This window comes from Saccopteryx leptura, chromosome 3, assembly GCF_036850995.1.
Source record: "Saccopteryx leptura isolate mSacLep1 chromosome 3, mSacLep1_pri_phased_curated, whole genome shotgun sequence".
Classification (NCBI taxonomy): Eukaryota; Metazoa; Chordata; class Mammalia; order Chiroptera; family Emballonuridae; genus Saccopteryx; species Saccopteryx leptura.
In genome coordinates this window covers 322,703,774-322,718,805 of record NC_089505.1, presented here as the reverse complement: position 1 = coordinate 322,718,805, position 15,032 = coordinate 322,703,774, and the positions used below count along the sequence as shown (strand labels likewise).

At 39.3% G+C, this 15,032-nt stretch overlaps 1 protein-coding gene across 4 annotated transcripts in view; it reads right to left on the bottom strand.

Moving 5' to 3' along the window:
* The window catches only part of PCMTD1 (protein-L-isoaspartate (D-aspartate) O-methyltransferase domain containing 1), an 80,121-nt gene that overhangs the window by 41,896 nt on the left and 23,193 nt on the right, over nt 1-15,032 (bottom strand). For 2 of the 4 annotated variants that reach the window (XM_066379073.1, XM_066379074.1), the window contains exon 2: nt 3,984-4,415. The exons of the other annotated variants lie outside the window; for them this stretch is intronic. In XM_066379073.1, the coding sequence (XP_066235170.1) occupies nt 3,984-4,290 (307 nt within the window). In that variant the 5' untranslated portion in view covers nt 4,291-4,415. The remainder of the gene's footprint in view (nt 1-3,983; nt 4,416-15,032) is intronic. 4 annotated transcript variants of the gene reach the window in all.

Below are 15,032 nucleotides of genomic sequence, written 5' to 3'. Positions count from 1 at the left end.
AAGACAGAACTGAGAGATTCAGTTAAATACAAGAATCTTTGTAAAATTTCTTAGTTCTACGAAGACTCTTAATGAGAATCAAGTGAAAACAAGAATTAACCTTCAATGTAAAAACTAAAGGGGTCAAAATGAGGTAATCCATTCTCCAGGTCTGGGACAAAAAAAATTACATTTTGAATAACTGCTTTAAAGGAACTTTAGTGTGTGTGTGTGTGTGTGTGTGTGTGTGATGAGAGAATCAGAGAGATAGAGAGAGGAACAGATAGGGACAGACAGACAGACAGGGAGAGAGATGAGAAGCATCAATCCTTCGCTGCGGCACCTTAGTTGTTCATTGACTGCTTTTTCATACGTGCCTTGACCAGGGAGCTCCAGCAGAGCAAGTGACCCCTTGCTCAAGCCAGCAACTTTAGGCTCACGCCAGTGACCTTAGGCTTCAAGCCAGCGACCTCACGCTCAAGCCAGGGACCTGCGGTCAAGTTGGCAACCTTGGGGTTTTGAACCTGGGTCCTCAGCATCCCCATCTGATGCTCTATCCACTGAGCCACTGCCTGGTTGAACTAAATGAACTTTAAATACAAGAAATTTCCTTAAGTTAGGATAAATCTAATTTCCTCTAACCGAACAACAAAAGCTCTGTAACCCAACTTCCACAGGTGTGTTTCTAGAATGTCAATGGAAATTCCTCAAGGGATAGTTTCTTATCTGTATTATCAAAGCTCTGATGCCCTGCTCTCCCTGCCTCAGCCTGGATTCCTCCAGATTACAGAGTGTGCCCTCAGATAAGAACCACTGCCAGTGGTGAGCACCTGTCATCCCCATCTTGTGACCGAGAGAAAACATGGCTCAGAGCCATGGTGTTATAGTTACTTAATAAGGAGAGAACTTTCTGTTAATAAGGCCACTGTGAAACAATAGAGCCAAATCTAATTCACCACACACAGATAATTATAGGAAGAACATAAGAATCCTTCTTTGGGTCTTTGGGTCTAGTTTTAACTGATTTTTATGGATGTATCCTCCCTTCCTTGACTTAAATGCTCTCAAAACAAACCAAAAAAACAGGGGGGGGGGGGAGTTAAAAAAAAAAGACAAAGTTCCTCAGAAGCTCAATAGTTGTAAGATTAGCTATAATCATAGTTTTACAGGCTCAGTCCTTCCTTTCCTTCTTTAATTTGCTTTTATCTTTCTCACAAAATACATTATTTCTCATCAAAAAGAGAGGAACGTATATACCTGAGTCTTGACTGTGCAGGATCACTCACAGTAAATCTCTGAACATCTAGTAACCATAGTCATACACATAACTAAAGACCCACGAGAGCCTAGTAACAGGAGGAAAATATCTAGTGCATCGTGGATCATTTATACATGGGTCTGTTTCCCACAATGGTCTCTGGTACGGATTAAAATAAGGCATTCAAGATACAATACAGTTTGAGGTCAACCTACAAATGCATCTGGCCACAGGAAACTGGGACTAAGAAATGAAATTTAAGAGGTCCATCTCACAGCTAGCAGGGATGCTAATTATTACTCCCTCTCCCCGGCCAGGGATTTGGCTAGACTGACCTCCCTCAGGCAGGAGCCAGATGACAGGGTTGAAAAAGTGGAAGACAGGATAACAGGTGCTCTGAGGCTGGTGGGACATGGTATAAGGCCTGGACTCCAGGCTCAACTTGCCAGAACTTGTCAAAAAATACACTGGTTCAAGCAGAGTAATTTTTGAAAAGAAGCTCTAACTACTGCCCCCACTAACTTCCTTAGATTTGGAGACTGTCTCTAACCCCAGATTTCTTTTTCAAAGAGGTGCTGCTGACAAAAATGATAAATGTCTGGGGTTCCAATCTGCTGAGAAACTCCTGTCTCAGGATGGCAGAAGCAAATGTAAATATAAGCTGCTAAATTACTTTCTTGGTAAAAATAATTTGCTACTATTTTGAGCAGTTATTATTATCAAGAACTGATGCAATTATGGGAGGAAAGTGCTCTATTATTGTTTTTTTAAAGAAGTATGTAGATTGCAGATTCCATGACTAAGAAAGTAAGCTAGATAGTGTGTAAGAAAGAGAAATTTTGGGACTAAAAATGCTTTAAATGTCATATGCAACCACATAATTTACTATCCAAACTGAGATACTTTGGGAAAGAAAAGGACATTATTAATATTGATGCTAGGACCACAGGAATAAACTAGGACTGTTCTAGCATTTTTGAGACATAGCTACCCTTGAGTATAGTCAAAGATTCTCTATTTAAAATCTTTTAATGATTCCCCATCACTTTCGATTAAATTTTAAACCAGTTTTATCCCTGTAACTTGGGCACATACATCAACTTTGGCACATATCATATTGGATGAGAAGTGTTTTTTGTCTCTACCCCCACCAGTCTGTGAGCACCCAAGTAAATATAAATACTAAGTGGCTTAAAAAAGATTCGTAGTTGTTAATTCTCAATCCAACATCATAATGTTTTACAGATTTTTTTCTAGCCATGTTTTTCCATCCGCATTCCATGTTTTCCAGCTGTCAATTCCTAGCTGACTTCAGGGAAGTTATTTAACCTCTCTGTGCTTCAGTTTAACCCTTTGAGTAGTGAGATTTTTTCATGCTCGCTAACCCCTGGGGGTGAGTTTTTTTTTCTTCAAGAAATGAAATTAGTTCCAGTTATAGTTTTATTAACTTAAAATCATGTGTTTTCTTTTATAACAAATTTATGGAAAGAAGAAGAACATACATTTGCTTTTTTTAAAGCAGGGTTTTTTGTTTTTTTATTTTTCCAAAGTGAGAAGGGGGATGGGGGGGTGGCAGACAGACACACTCCCACATGTACCCAACCGGTATCCACCCAGCATGCCCACCAAAGGGCAATATTCAGCCCATCTGGGGGGTTGCTCTGCTGCAACCAGAGCCATTCTAGCACCTGAGGCGGGGGCCATGGAGCCATCCTCAGCACCCATGCCAACTTTTGCTCCCATGGAGCCTTGGCTGCAGGAAGGGAAGAGAGACACAGAGAGAAAGGAGAGGGGGAAGGGTGGAGAAGCAGATGGGCGCTTCTCCTGTGTGTCCTGACTGGGAATCGAACCCAGGACTTCCACACGCTGGGCCAACAGTCTACTGCTGAACCAACTGGTCAGGGACCATTTGCCTTTTTTTAATGTTGCCTTACATATTTTTAAAATAAAAGATTTTTGTTACGGTTGTACTCTGGATGGTCAGGAGGCACAAGGACATACATGAACGTTCATACTACTCAAAGGGTTAACTCAACTACACACATAGAAATCATAATAGTTTGCACTGCACTTTACTGTATTATTAGGAACATTAAATGAGTTACTGCACATAAAGTGCTTGAAGCAAAACCCAGCCCTAATACTAAAGCACCCACTAAGCCTCTAGAAGGCAAAGATATTTGTTCCTTTTGATTACGTCTATATATATATACACACCAGAAATAACACCTAGCAAAATAGACACATGCTGAAAACTTTGTGACATAGCCTTATTTCTTTCCAATTTTTCCCGTTCTTTGTTTTGTCCACCAGTGCCACATCTTCTGTATCCCACATACTACTATATCTTTAACAAAAAGCCTGGCACCAATCCCTTTAAAATGGGAGACATTGATAATTATCAAACTCTATGCCAGCAGTCAGAAAACTTTACCTGAAATAGATTACATTATACTCCTCAATCTCCAGCCTACCAGCTGTTCAATTTTAGTACAGACAATGACTGGGGGTTGGAAAACAATTCCAAGAGCTTATCAAGTCTAAGACTAAATGCAAAAGTTATCAGTCAGGGCTGAGAATAAAAAAGGATTACTATTATTTTATATTTGCATTTAAGGAAGACAACTACTTTAAGTATATACATTCAAACATATACTGTACACAAAGTTACAAACCTTGTAAATCATAAACAGTAATACAAACTCAGCTTACTTTTTAGAAAATAATTTTACAAAAATAAAATTACCTAAAATTAAGCCCACCATTGTACTTAAATATCCGGTTCCACTTCCCAGGTTAAGAAAAGACAATCCTGGTTGAAGTTTCAATGCTTCCATAACTTCAGAATAAATGCAAGGTGCTGACAAGTGTATATTCCCATGCTTCCAGGCTAAGTCTTTGTAAGCATTGTCTCGGTAGCCTTCCAAATAGTAATCTCCACGATCAATCGCTCTGAAGGCTTGCTCCACTCTTTCAGTGCGGATATACTGAGCTTCTTTTAAGTTATCAATTAAGTCATCATTATCTTCCCCAGCACTCACAGCTCCTCCCATGATAGTATTCAAATCAAATCATAAATTTTAAAATGTAATAAAATTAGCAGAAATGGCTTCAATAATGTGTGGTATGGTTTGTTTTCCTTTTAATATTGCACTTGATTTCCAAAAATATATTAATCCTGAAAGGAAAGAATAAAAATAAACAGGTTTAAATTAATGCTCAAAAGGAAAGTAATTCCAGTTATTAAATATGCATCATTATAACTACCATTTCTCAAGGACACAGTCTTCCAGATAATAGTGTTTAGCACCTTAAATACATCATTTTATTTACTCTTACCACAATAACAAAAGGTAGCTTACGTATGACCTCATCTGTACAGATAAGAAACCTGAAACACAGCAAATTAAGTCACCTCATACTATGAGGCTTAATATGTTAGCCACTAGTCACATGTGGCTACCTATACCTAGTTAAAATTAAATACAATTTAAAATTCAGTCAGTCGTACTAACCACATTTCAAGTGCATAAGAGCTACATGTGGCCAGTAGCTGCCACACCAGACAGCGCTGTTCTATAAAGATACACTGCTAGGACATAGTTCTAGGTCTTTCAGACTCCAGAAACTGTGCTCTTAATCACCAACCCATGTTGCCTTTTTTTTTCCCCTTCTTTTCCAAGAGAGGAGGGGAGATAGGAGAGACATTCCACAAGTGCTCCGACTGGGGTCCACCTGGCAACCCCTGTCTGGGGCCGATGCTCTATCCATCTGGAGCCATGCTTGCAATCAAGCTATTTTTAGCACCTGAGGTGGAGGCTCCACAGAGCCATTCTCAGTGCCTGGGGCCAATGTGCTCAAACCAATGGAGCCATGACTGTAGAAGAGTAAGAGAGAGAGAGAGAGAAGAGTGAAGGAGAGGGGTGGAGAAGCAGATGGTCACTTCTATGTGCAGTGACCGGGAATTTAACCCCAGACATCCACATAACAGGTCAATGCTCTACCACTGAGCCAATCGCCAGGGCCCCATGTTGCCTTCTTTAGAGTAGCATAAGTCTACTCTAATATGCATGAATTACTGGATTGATCTAAAATTCCCAAAGTTAAAAATCTGCTAACAAATACACTACATAAATTCAAAATGTTAACCCAAAGAATAACATAATACCGAAACACTAATTACAAAACATAAAAACAAAAAGAGATCCACATCTTTAAAGTGTGTGTGTGTGTGTGTGTGTGTGTGTGTGTACAAAAATAATTTTGTTTGGCAGACCCTGTCATTATAAATAAGACAAGGAATTTTATTAACTTTAATAGTTTAAGCACTTGAATATACATTTTACACACATACACACACACAATATACTAAGTCAAACTCAGCATTTTTAAATGAAATATAAGTGCACCTTGATGAATTAAATAAAACTGTTAATACATAATGCTGAATACACAATATAAGCGTTATACAACTACAGTTAACTAAGTACATACATCAATTTCTGAATTAGTAAGTCAGGAGAATGGGAAAGTGAGAAATATCCATAGCCAAAAATAAGAGTTATGATGGCCAATTCTTGCAAAGCTGAATCAAATCATCCCTCTTTTTTTTATAACTTAATTTATTGGGGTGACATTGGTTAATAAAATTATACAGTATCAGGTGTACAATTCTACAATACATCTGTAAATGCACCCTCACTCTTGACCTTAAAGAAGAAAAGCAATCAGGTCGGAAAGAGCTAGGGTAGGTGCTACATTCAAGTGTGAGGTAAACCCTTTCTAGGAGGAGGCTCTGGGGCTGCACAGGCCTGGTTCTACTCTGTCCTGATGACCCTGCCATCTGGCACCACTGAGCTTCTGAGTTGGGAACACTTGGCCTGGCCTGCCTCTTTTTGCAGGAGGTTTGTGGATTAATATTGTTTCTTTTTTTTCTTTCTTTTCTTTTAAATCAGTGAGAGGAGGGGAGGCAGAGGCAGGCTCCCATATGCACCCTGACCGGGATCCACCCAGCAAGCCCACTAGGGGTCGATGCTCTGCCCATCTGGGGCATTGCTCAGTTGCTCAGCAATAGAACTATTCTTAGCGCCTGAGACAGAGCCATGGAGCCATTCTCAGCACCAGGAGCCAACTTGCTCCAATTGAGCAATGGCTGCAGGAGAGGAAGGGGAAGAGAGAGAGGAGTGAGAGGGAGAGGGGTGGAGAAGCAGATGGGCGCTTCTCCTGTGTGCTCTAACCGGGAATTGAACCTGGACATCCACATGCCAGGCTGACACTCTACCACTGAACCAATCAGCCACAGCCAACATTGGTTCTTTCTGTAAAAAACAAACAAACAAAAAAACCCTCAAACTTTTTGATAGAGAAAATACTGTGAATTCACATCAGATTCCTATTTAACTTAATTCAAACTCACACAAACTTTGCTAACTCCAATGTCCCCCACAACCAAAGAAATAATTTAAAAAGTACAAGAATTTATACTGCCATTCTCCTCCATGAGTGTTATTTTGTAGTATGTAGCGTAATGGGAGATGTCAATCTGCATTCCTACAGGGGGTCTTAGTTTTGAAATCCTTAGATAACTAAAGGATATCAACTCACTAAGTGCAATTCAGGCATACAAAGATTTTTTTTTTTAAATGACGTGGTCTGTTTTTCATCTGCTACTCAAAGAATGAATGTCTTCCCAAGATGAAAGAAAGAGTGGCTACCCTGGATTGGTTCCTGTCAGTCTCTAGTGTGACACATGCCTAAGGATTTTATGAGTAATTGTGACTACACATAGACATTATATAAATGGCTCTATGGAAATGCCATCATTTACTAGTTTGAAAAACCATCCCCCTTATTTGGATGTAGGGCTGACGAATGGCCTGACCCTTTTCAGTTCCTACTGAACTGTATCTAACCTATCCAAAATTATCATAGCAAAACAAAAACACTGACTTGACTACACAGAAGTTCAAACTCCTGGTGAGAAAGGCAAGAGGAAGAATCAAGCAAACAAGAACTATTTGGTGACAGAAACTATATTAAGTCTCTAAGGAAGGTGCTCCCATACCCACTTTCAAGTGAGAAATCATCTGTAAAGGGATGGAGTGCTACAATGTATATGACTATTGCTGCAGGAGCCCAGAGAAACCCAAAGTGGAAACTGAATCCAGGGATCAAGGAAAGCTTTCTTAAAGGCATGATTTGTGTAATAGTGTTAAAGGAATAAGAGAAGGAAGCAACTGGTATTTAAAGCAAGAGAGTGGATGATACTTATAAAAAATTACACGCAGTTGGGTACTTTTCAGCAATGTAAGACTTTTATCCTGTAGGCCAGTGATTTGTTTTCCATTTTGGCCTAGACTCTTTCAAGAGTTTGATCATATTTATGGCACCTCTCTTTATTAAAAAATAAATGAATCAGAAGTTTTGCATATAATTTCAGAAGGCTCCTGAATTCTTAAGAGAGTAATGAGTCCACTCTAATTTAAGAACATCTACTATGGGCAACAGAGAGTCAGTCGGTCACAGATATTAATAAGGGAGGGAATTACATTTCCACTGTAGAAAGTGCAGTGCAATCTGGTTTTCAGACCTGAGACAAGGTACTCAGAAGGCTGGGGGAAAAAATCATCTTGTCAGCAAGAAGCAGTATAAAACTGTGAAACCAGTTTTTCCCAGATTCTATCCCTAGACTGGTAAGAAAAACAAACAGATCAGAACAGAAAGCTATAAGGACATCCAGGAGGGAGGCAGTCAGGAAAGGTTTCCTTGAATAGAAGGTACACTCTGCTACAATGCATTCTATTTTTCTTTTTAACAAGCTCATGCATTTAGTACCATATTTCCCCATGTATAAGATGCACCTTAGTTTGGGGGCCTGAAATTGGGGGGGGGGATGTATTATATAAAGTTATTCAACTCAAAGTTTATTCATCATAAAACTCATACAACTCCACATCACTGTCAAAATTCCCATCAGCTTGTCCTCATCTGTGTTTGATGACAAATCACTATCTCCATATATTGCCTCATCCTCAGTTCCATCTATGACAGGGGCCCCCAAACTACGGCCCGCGGGCCACATGCAGCCCCCTGAGGCCATTTATCCGGCCCCCACCACACTTCCAGAAGAGGCACCTCTTTCATTGGTGGTCAGTGAGAGGAGCATAGTTCCCATGGAAATACTGGTCAGTTTGTGGATTTAAATTTACTTGTTCTTTATTTTAAATATTGTATTTGTTCCCGTTTTGTTTTTTTACTTTAAAATAAGATATGTGCAGTGTGCATAGGGATTTGTTCATAGTTTTTTTATAGTCTGGCCCTCCAACGGTCTGAAGGACAGTGAACTGGCCCCCTGTGTAAAAAGTTTGGGGACCCCTGATCTATGACATCTGAAATGCAACACTTCTTAAATGACTTGACAATGATCTCAATCTTGATATTATCCCAGGATCTTTTAACCCAGGCACAAACTTCTATAGTTGGTTTCTTTCCTCTTCCTGCTGCTGTCAAACTGTCCCAAGAAGACTTCATCCATTGGTTCCATCTGTCTCTCATGGCAGCTTTGAAGGGTTTGTTAATGCTGACATCAAGTGGTTGGAGCAGGGATGTCAAGTCTCCAGGTAAGACAGCAAGTTTGATTTTTTGCTCTGCAGCAATCTTCTTTGTGTTTTTTGTTATGTGTGTCCTGAACTGATCAAGCACCAAAAGGGCAGGTTTGCATAAGAGCTCACCTGGTCTCCTCCAAACTTTATCAAACCAGATCTTCATCCCATCCTGATTCACCCAACCTTTGTCATGAATGTCAACAATCACTGCAAGGAATGTCTTCTTTTGGCATTGTTTTGTGTTTGAAAATCAGCATTGGAGGCAGCTTGGTTCCGTAGGCACAACAAGCTAGAACAACTCTAAAATGGCTCTTTTTCATGTCCATTTGTCTTCACAGTTTTCACTCCCTTATCAACAGTTCTGTTACTTGGGACATCAAATTGAAAGGGGACTTCATCCACATCTGCAATCTGTCCCAACTTAAACTGATTTGACTTCTGACACTGAATGACAAAACAATGAAATTTAAGGACCTTCTGCTCATATCTTTTAGGCATCTTTTGGGCAAGTCTGGTGTGTGTATGCGTGCTCAGTCCATTCTGTTTCATAAACCTGAAGCATCAATTGTGTCCTCCTTTAAAATCAGTAACTTCCTTTTCATCAGCCATTCTTCTTGCCTCATGTTGAACCATCTTTGTGGACACAGAAATTTCAATTGTCCTTTGCTCTTCAATCCGTATCCTCAAGTCCCTCTCTAAATCAGGCCATTTTGCTGACTTGTCTCTCATGGCCTTCTTCTGCCGTGGCGTTTTCAGTAGGGTTTCTTCTTCCCGTAGCCATTCTTGGATTGATTACTCAGTTGGAGGAGGAGGAGGACCAAACCTACGTTCAGCAGCACAATTTTCATTCACTTTTGTAAACTGAGTCCTTTTTTAACTTGAATTGAGCACTGTATGAAAATCTTTTCTGAGCCATTTCTGGAAAGAACGTGGCAAAATGTAACCTACCATGACATACTGGTAGCAAGTGTGAAACAACGAGCACAAAGACAAGTGCGAAAAAGCGGGAAATGCAAGTAAAAAAATCTATGGCGAGTGCAAAAACAAGTGTGAAAAAGCGAGATGTGCAAGTAAAATCTCCAGCCACTGTATAAGACACACCCAGTTTTTAGACCCCAAATATTTTCCAAAAAGGTGCGTCTTACACATGGGGAAATACAGTCTGTAGGATAATGATGAGATAATGAGGAAGTTATGGTGGTTCACAATACATATTCATGTGTTGAAGTAATAGAAAAGTAGGTGCAAGCTTCTACATATTAAAGAGATACCTTAACATCCAATGATGAAGGCTTTAAGCAAAAAAAGCTGAAATACACACACACACACACACACACACAAACACACACACTTCTTGAGATCTTTTATTTTAGGAGGCTTCAGGGACCCTAGACCACATCTGGAGAACAGCTAGCAGAAGTAATTTACAAAATCAGATGTGTAAAGCCATGTTAAAATGGGGCACCTAGCCCAGATATGTTGAAGGCGGAATTGGGAATGAAAGGATTGACTTCCCTAGAGAAGATGAAGTCTTAGTAAGCAAAGAAGGCAGAAGAAAAGTGTTTAGGGATGTGGAGAAGACAGAGACAAGAGGCAAATAGGCCTATTAGGACAGAAAGCAGTAGATGGCAAAAAGAGGAGCAGGTAAGCTCACAGGCTCACAGACACTGAACTTAGAATTCTTCTTGCAGACAATGGGAGCCAGGGAACCCTTTAAGAAAATGAGAGGCATACTATATGACTAGTCTTAAAATGAGATGTTAAGAAAAGTCCAAAACTAAAAAAAGAAAATATGATTACACTACATTATTTGTAGAAGGGAATGTTTACATAGTCAAATAGTGAAAACACAATTGCTCTATATTTGAATAATCATTTGATCACACTGGGAGAAAGAGAGGAAAAAGGTAAAGAAGGGGAATGGGATTTAATACCTCATCCAAGATAACACAAAGTAAATGCTGTCTAAAATTAATGATAAAAAAAAAAAAGCAGAAGTAGTATCTTAGTTAGCAATGCGTTAACTAAGCTAAAGGTGTTAAATTCCCTCTGGAGTGTGAGCCACAGGGTGAAACCAGTGAACTGAGAAACTCTGTCTTCAAGGTTTGACTTTCTAAACTGTGTACGGTCGGTACATGTATAAATATTATTTGAACAAAACTGACATGGGAAAAATAAAATATCAGATGAAATATAACAAAGACACACTGAGAATAATTTCCCAAGGAACAAAAATACACTTAACAAATAAAACAGTCTATAGTAGTAAAATCAAACCCTGAGCCCTGGCCGGTTGGCTCAACAGTGAAGCATAGGATTGGTGTGTGGCTGTCCAGGGGTTCAATTCCTGGTTAGGGAACACAGGAGAAGCAACCATCTGCTTCTCTACCTCTCGCTCTCATCCTTCTCTCCCTCTCTTTCTCTCTTCCCCTCCCCCAGCCATGGCTCGATTGGTTTGAGCTCATCAGTCCTGGGCGGTGCTGAGGATGGCTCTGGGGAGCCTCAGCATTAGGCGCTAAAAATGACTCGGTTGCCAGCGGCCCCAGACTGGGAGAGCATCATTCCCAACAGGGGCTGCCAGGTAGATCCCAGTCACGGTGCATGCGGGAGTCTTTCTATCTCCCCTACTTTAATTAAAAAAAAAAAAAAAAAAAGAGCGATAATTTACACTACAAAGATATGCCATTTTACCATACATGTTCTTAAAATTGTGTAGGAAATAAATTTTAAATTAAATACATTTTCACAATATTCACTGATTTGATTATAAAAGTAGTATGTACATTTGTAGGTGATTTGAAAGCCAAGTAAAACAAATAAAAGTTGTTCATAATCTGACATTCAGAGTCAGTGTTCACTTTCTAAGCATGTATATGCCTGTGTTTTTTTAAATACAATATTGGTATTATGCTATATATATTTTTTCAGATTTTCACTTTATATGTCATACACATTCCTTCAAGCCATCAAAAATTCTTCCAAAATCCAAAGACATGCTTATCCTACTACATGATGCACTAGGATCATGTAACCAGTTCCTACTCCTAGACAATGAGAGTTTGAATTGATATACAATCAATATACATAAGGAGTTTGCAAGTTAAAATCTGTAGTGAATACTTTGACACCTGAACAATAATCTCCTAAATTGAAATACACTTCATTTTCTATGAAAGTAAAGCAAATGGTTATTTAAAAAGCCATCACAGCATTAGGTCATAGAAGTGTTCACTATTTGTGAATTCTGAGATAATGCCATTTCAATCACAGAAAATTACCAAATGCAAGTCAAAAGACCAAGGTCTAGCTTTACTCCGTGTTGGGCAAATAAGTTTGTAAAATGTGATTTTTATGCTCATTTTGTTAAAAATGGCGCTGCCCACGTAAATGATGCTGCCAGTTGAAACTGCTAATTACTGTCCTGCTTGGGAAGGGTAATTGTTATGCCAAAAAGTTTTAAGAAGAAGAAAGAGGAGGAATGAGGCCATGTTGTTGAAGAGGAAGCAGCCAAGATGGCGGAGTGCTGAAAGAGAAGCCAGTCTGTGCAGAGAGAAGGAGATGTGGAACCAGAGGGGACTGAGCTGGTGGGGGGCCTTTGATTCTAGGAAAACCGGAATGTGTCAGTAGTTTTGTGAGCACTGAATGAGTGGGGTTTGGAGCCCTCTGTGTGTTTGTGTTGACTCTACTTGCCGGCCAGGTGCGAGGCTAGAATAAAAAGAATGGCCCACAGTTTTCGACTCCGCTGTTTATCATCTGTCCGAATCTAATGGGAACCTGCACGTGCCTGGCAGTGATGGCCGTGACTACTGGCCGTACACTCCCATTGATAACTGTTGTATGGCTCTGAACAATTCTCCAAAATGTAATTTCCAACCCTGTAAAATGAAGAGGCTAAGTTCTAACTCTGTAGGTTCCCCAGAGCTCTAATTTTCCTGCATCAATCAAACCCACATTTAAATACAGCTGAGTTTTAGTTAACTCTGAATATCCTTGGCATTTCTCTTACTTATGATAGCTACAATTTTATCTGCACTACTCCTGCCATTTTCTCTAACAGAAAAGGAAAAGAACTTTTGAGGAGGCCAAGTCCCCCACTAAACAATAAAAGAAAAATAAAGAATTAGAGAAAAACAAGAAAGATAAAGCCAGAACAAGAAAAGTACCACAAGAGAATAAAGGACTGAAAAGCTTAAGCAATTATGTCTGAGAATAAAGTTGTCATATTTACTCATAGAACACAATTTCACGCCTTGGCCTTTTCTCTCCTGGATGTATGTTTGGGATAGGGTGCCAAACAAAGGGCATCTTCACATAAGCTCAACAGAGATGATGTGATGTGTTTCAAGAACTGCTATTCTATGAAAATTAGATAAATGGCTTTAATGTATTTGGTTTGGGGAAGAACTATTGAAGGCCAAGTTCAATGTCTTTCCAGCAGCTTAGGAATGTTTTATGGAAGAGTAAAGACAAGACATGAAAAGCAAACAGATGGCAGACAGACACAGAAGAGAAGAACAGAATAAATGCTGACTCACTATCCTTTCTTCCTGGCAACCAGTAACAAACAGCCAACTGCTCCTTGCAGCTACTTTCTCTACAAAGGTGAAAACAAAGCTCACCCCAGTTTTGCAGGGAAGAGACTAGTGACACCAAAGAGAACACACTATTTGAGGGCATAAACAAAGGGTCTTTCTTCCTCACCCCTTAATGAACTCATCATGAGAGTCATGTACCAACGCTGCATTGAATGTGAAAGGAACTACAGAAGGGAGTATCTTTTTCTCGGCGATGACACATGTGATAACATAGAAATACAGTTCACGCTTGAAAAACACGGGGTCAAGGTGCCAATCCCCACCTCACTAACTCCCAGTCAAAAACCCACATATAACTTTTGACTTCCCCCAAAGTTAACTACTAGTAATGACCGGAGGCTTTACCAATAACAATCAATTAATGCATATTTTGTATGTTATATGTATTATATACTGTATTTTTATAAGATAAGCCTGAGAAAAAAATATTATTTAAAAATTCATAAAAGAAAATATATTTCCAATACTGTACGTATTGGGAAATAAATCCCTGTATAATAGTCCCATGCACTTCAAGCCTGTTTTGTTCAAGGGTTATCTGTATAGAATAATGAAAGAAAGGGGAAAAGTAGGCTAAGCTAAGGTTCACTACTCATGTGCCATAAACTGCCAAGGCTGACTTCAGGTCAACATGGCAGCATAGGTTCCGGATCCATAATTCAAAAGTAAACTTTTCATTCTCTTAGTTGAAAAAGATGTTTGATTAAGATACTCAGATCTCTTTCCTTCTCTCTCAACCTACTTCCTCTCTTTTCTCCCTTTTAGTACTCTCAGTTGCAAAGAATAAAAGAATGTAATAGTGGTGACTGATGTCATTTACTGATGGTACAGTCGCAGACAAATTACCAGTGATCTTCAATTTCCTTGACTATAAAATTGGGGGTGGGGGGACACCATATCATAAATTTGTAAAGAGGAAATAGTACACTGCATTAAAAACTCCTAACATACACATATCCAATAAATGGTTTATTTTCACTTTTAGGACAAAAAAGGGCATATTTGCAACTCTCAATTTTAAACACAAAACACTAAAAAAGCAAAAATGAAGAAGTGCCAGTCCTGAAATCTAGTGAAGTCATCACCTAGTAACCTCATTAAGACAGAACTATAGAGTGAAAGTATAAATTTTGAAGTTAGAAGTGTCAAGAAAATCAAGGAACAGTATATACAGAAGTTGAACAGAAGAACATACGCATTCACACAAGCTGACTGAAATAGAGGTTAATACAAAAAAAGGAGGGAGTGAGGGAAGGAAGGAAAAGAGAGAGGGAAAGAGGGAGGTAGAGAGGGAGGGAAGAAAAAAGCAGAGCAATGCAGTGTCTTCTGTCATGCTCTAGGCCACAAACTAGGCTGAGAGGCCTATATCAGGACCAGTGCCTCTTTGCTCACTTATCTGGGCTCAGGCAACAGTCAGGGACCGAATCTCTCTTAGGCGGTTTACTAATTAACTTCTGCCCATGCTAATTTTCTTTAATGATGCATTTGTTATATAATTTAGCAAAAAGTTACCTGTCTTGTACAGTTTTCTCTGGTTCAACACATCTTCGTACCAAACTGTAAACTCAGTAATAAAGATAATATAAAATAATAAAG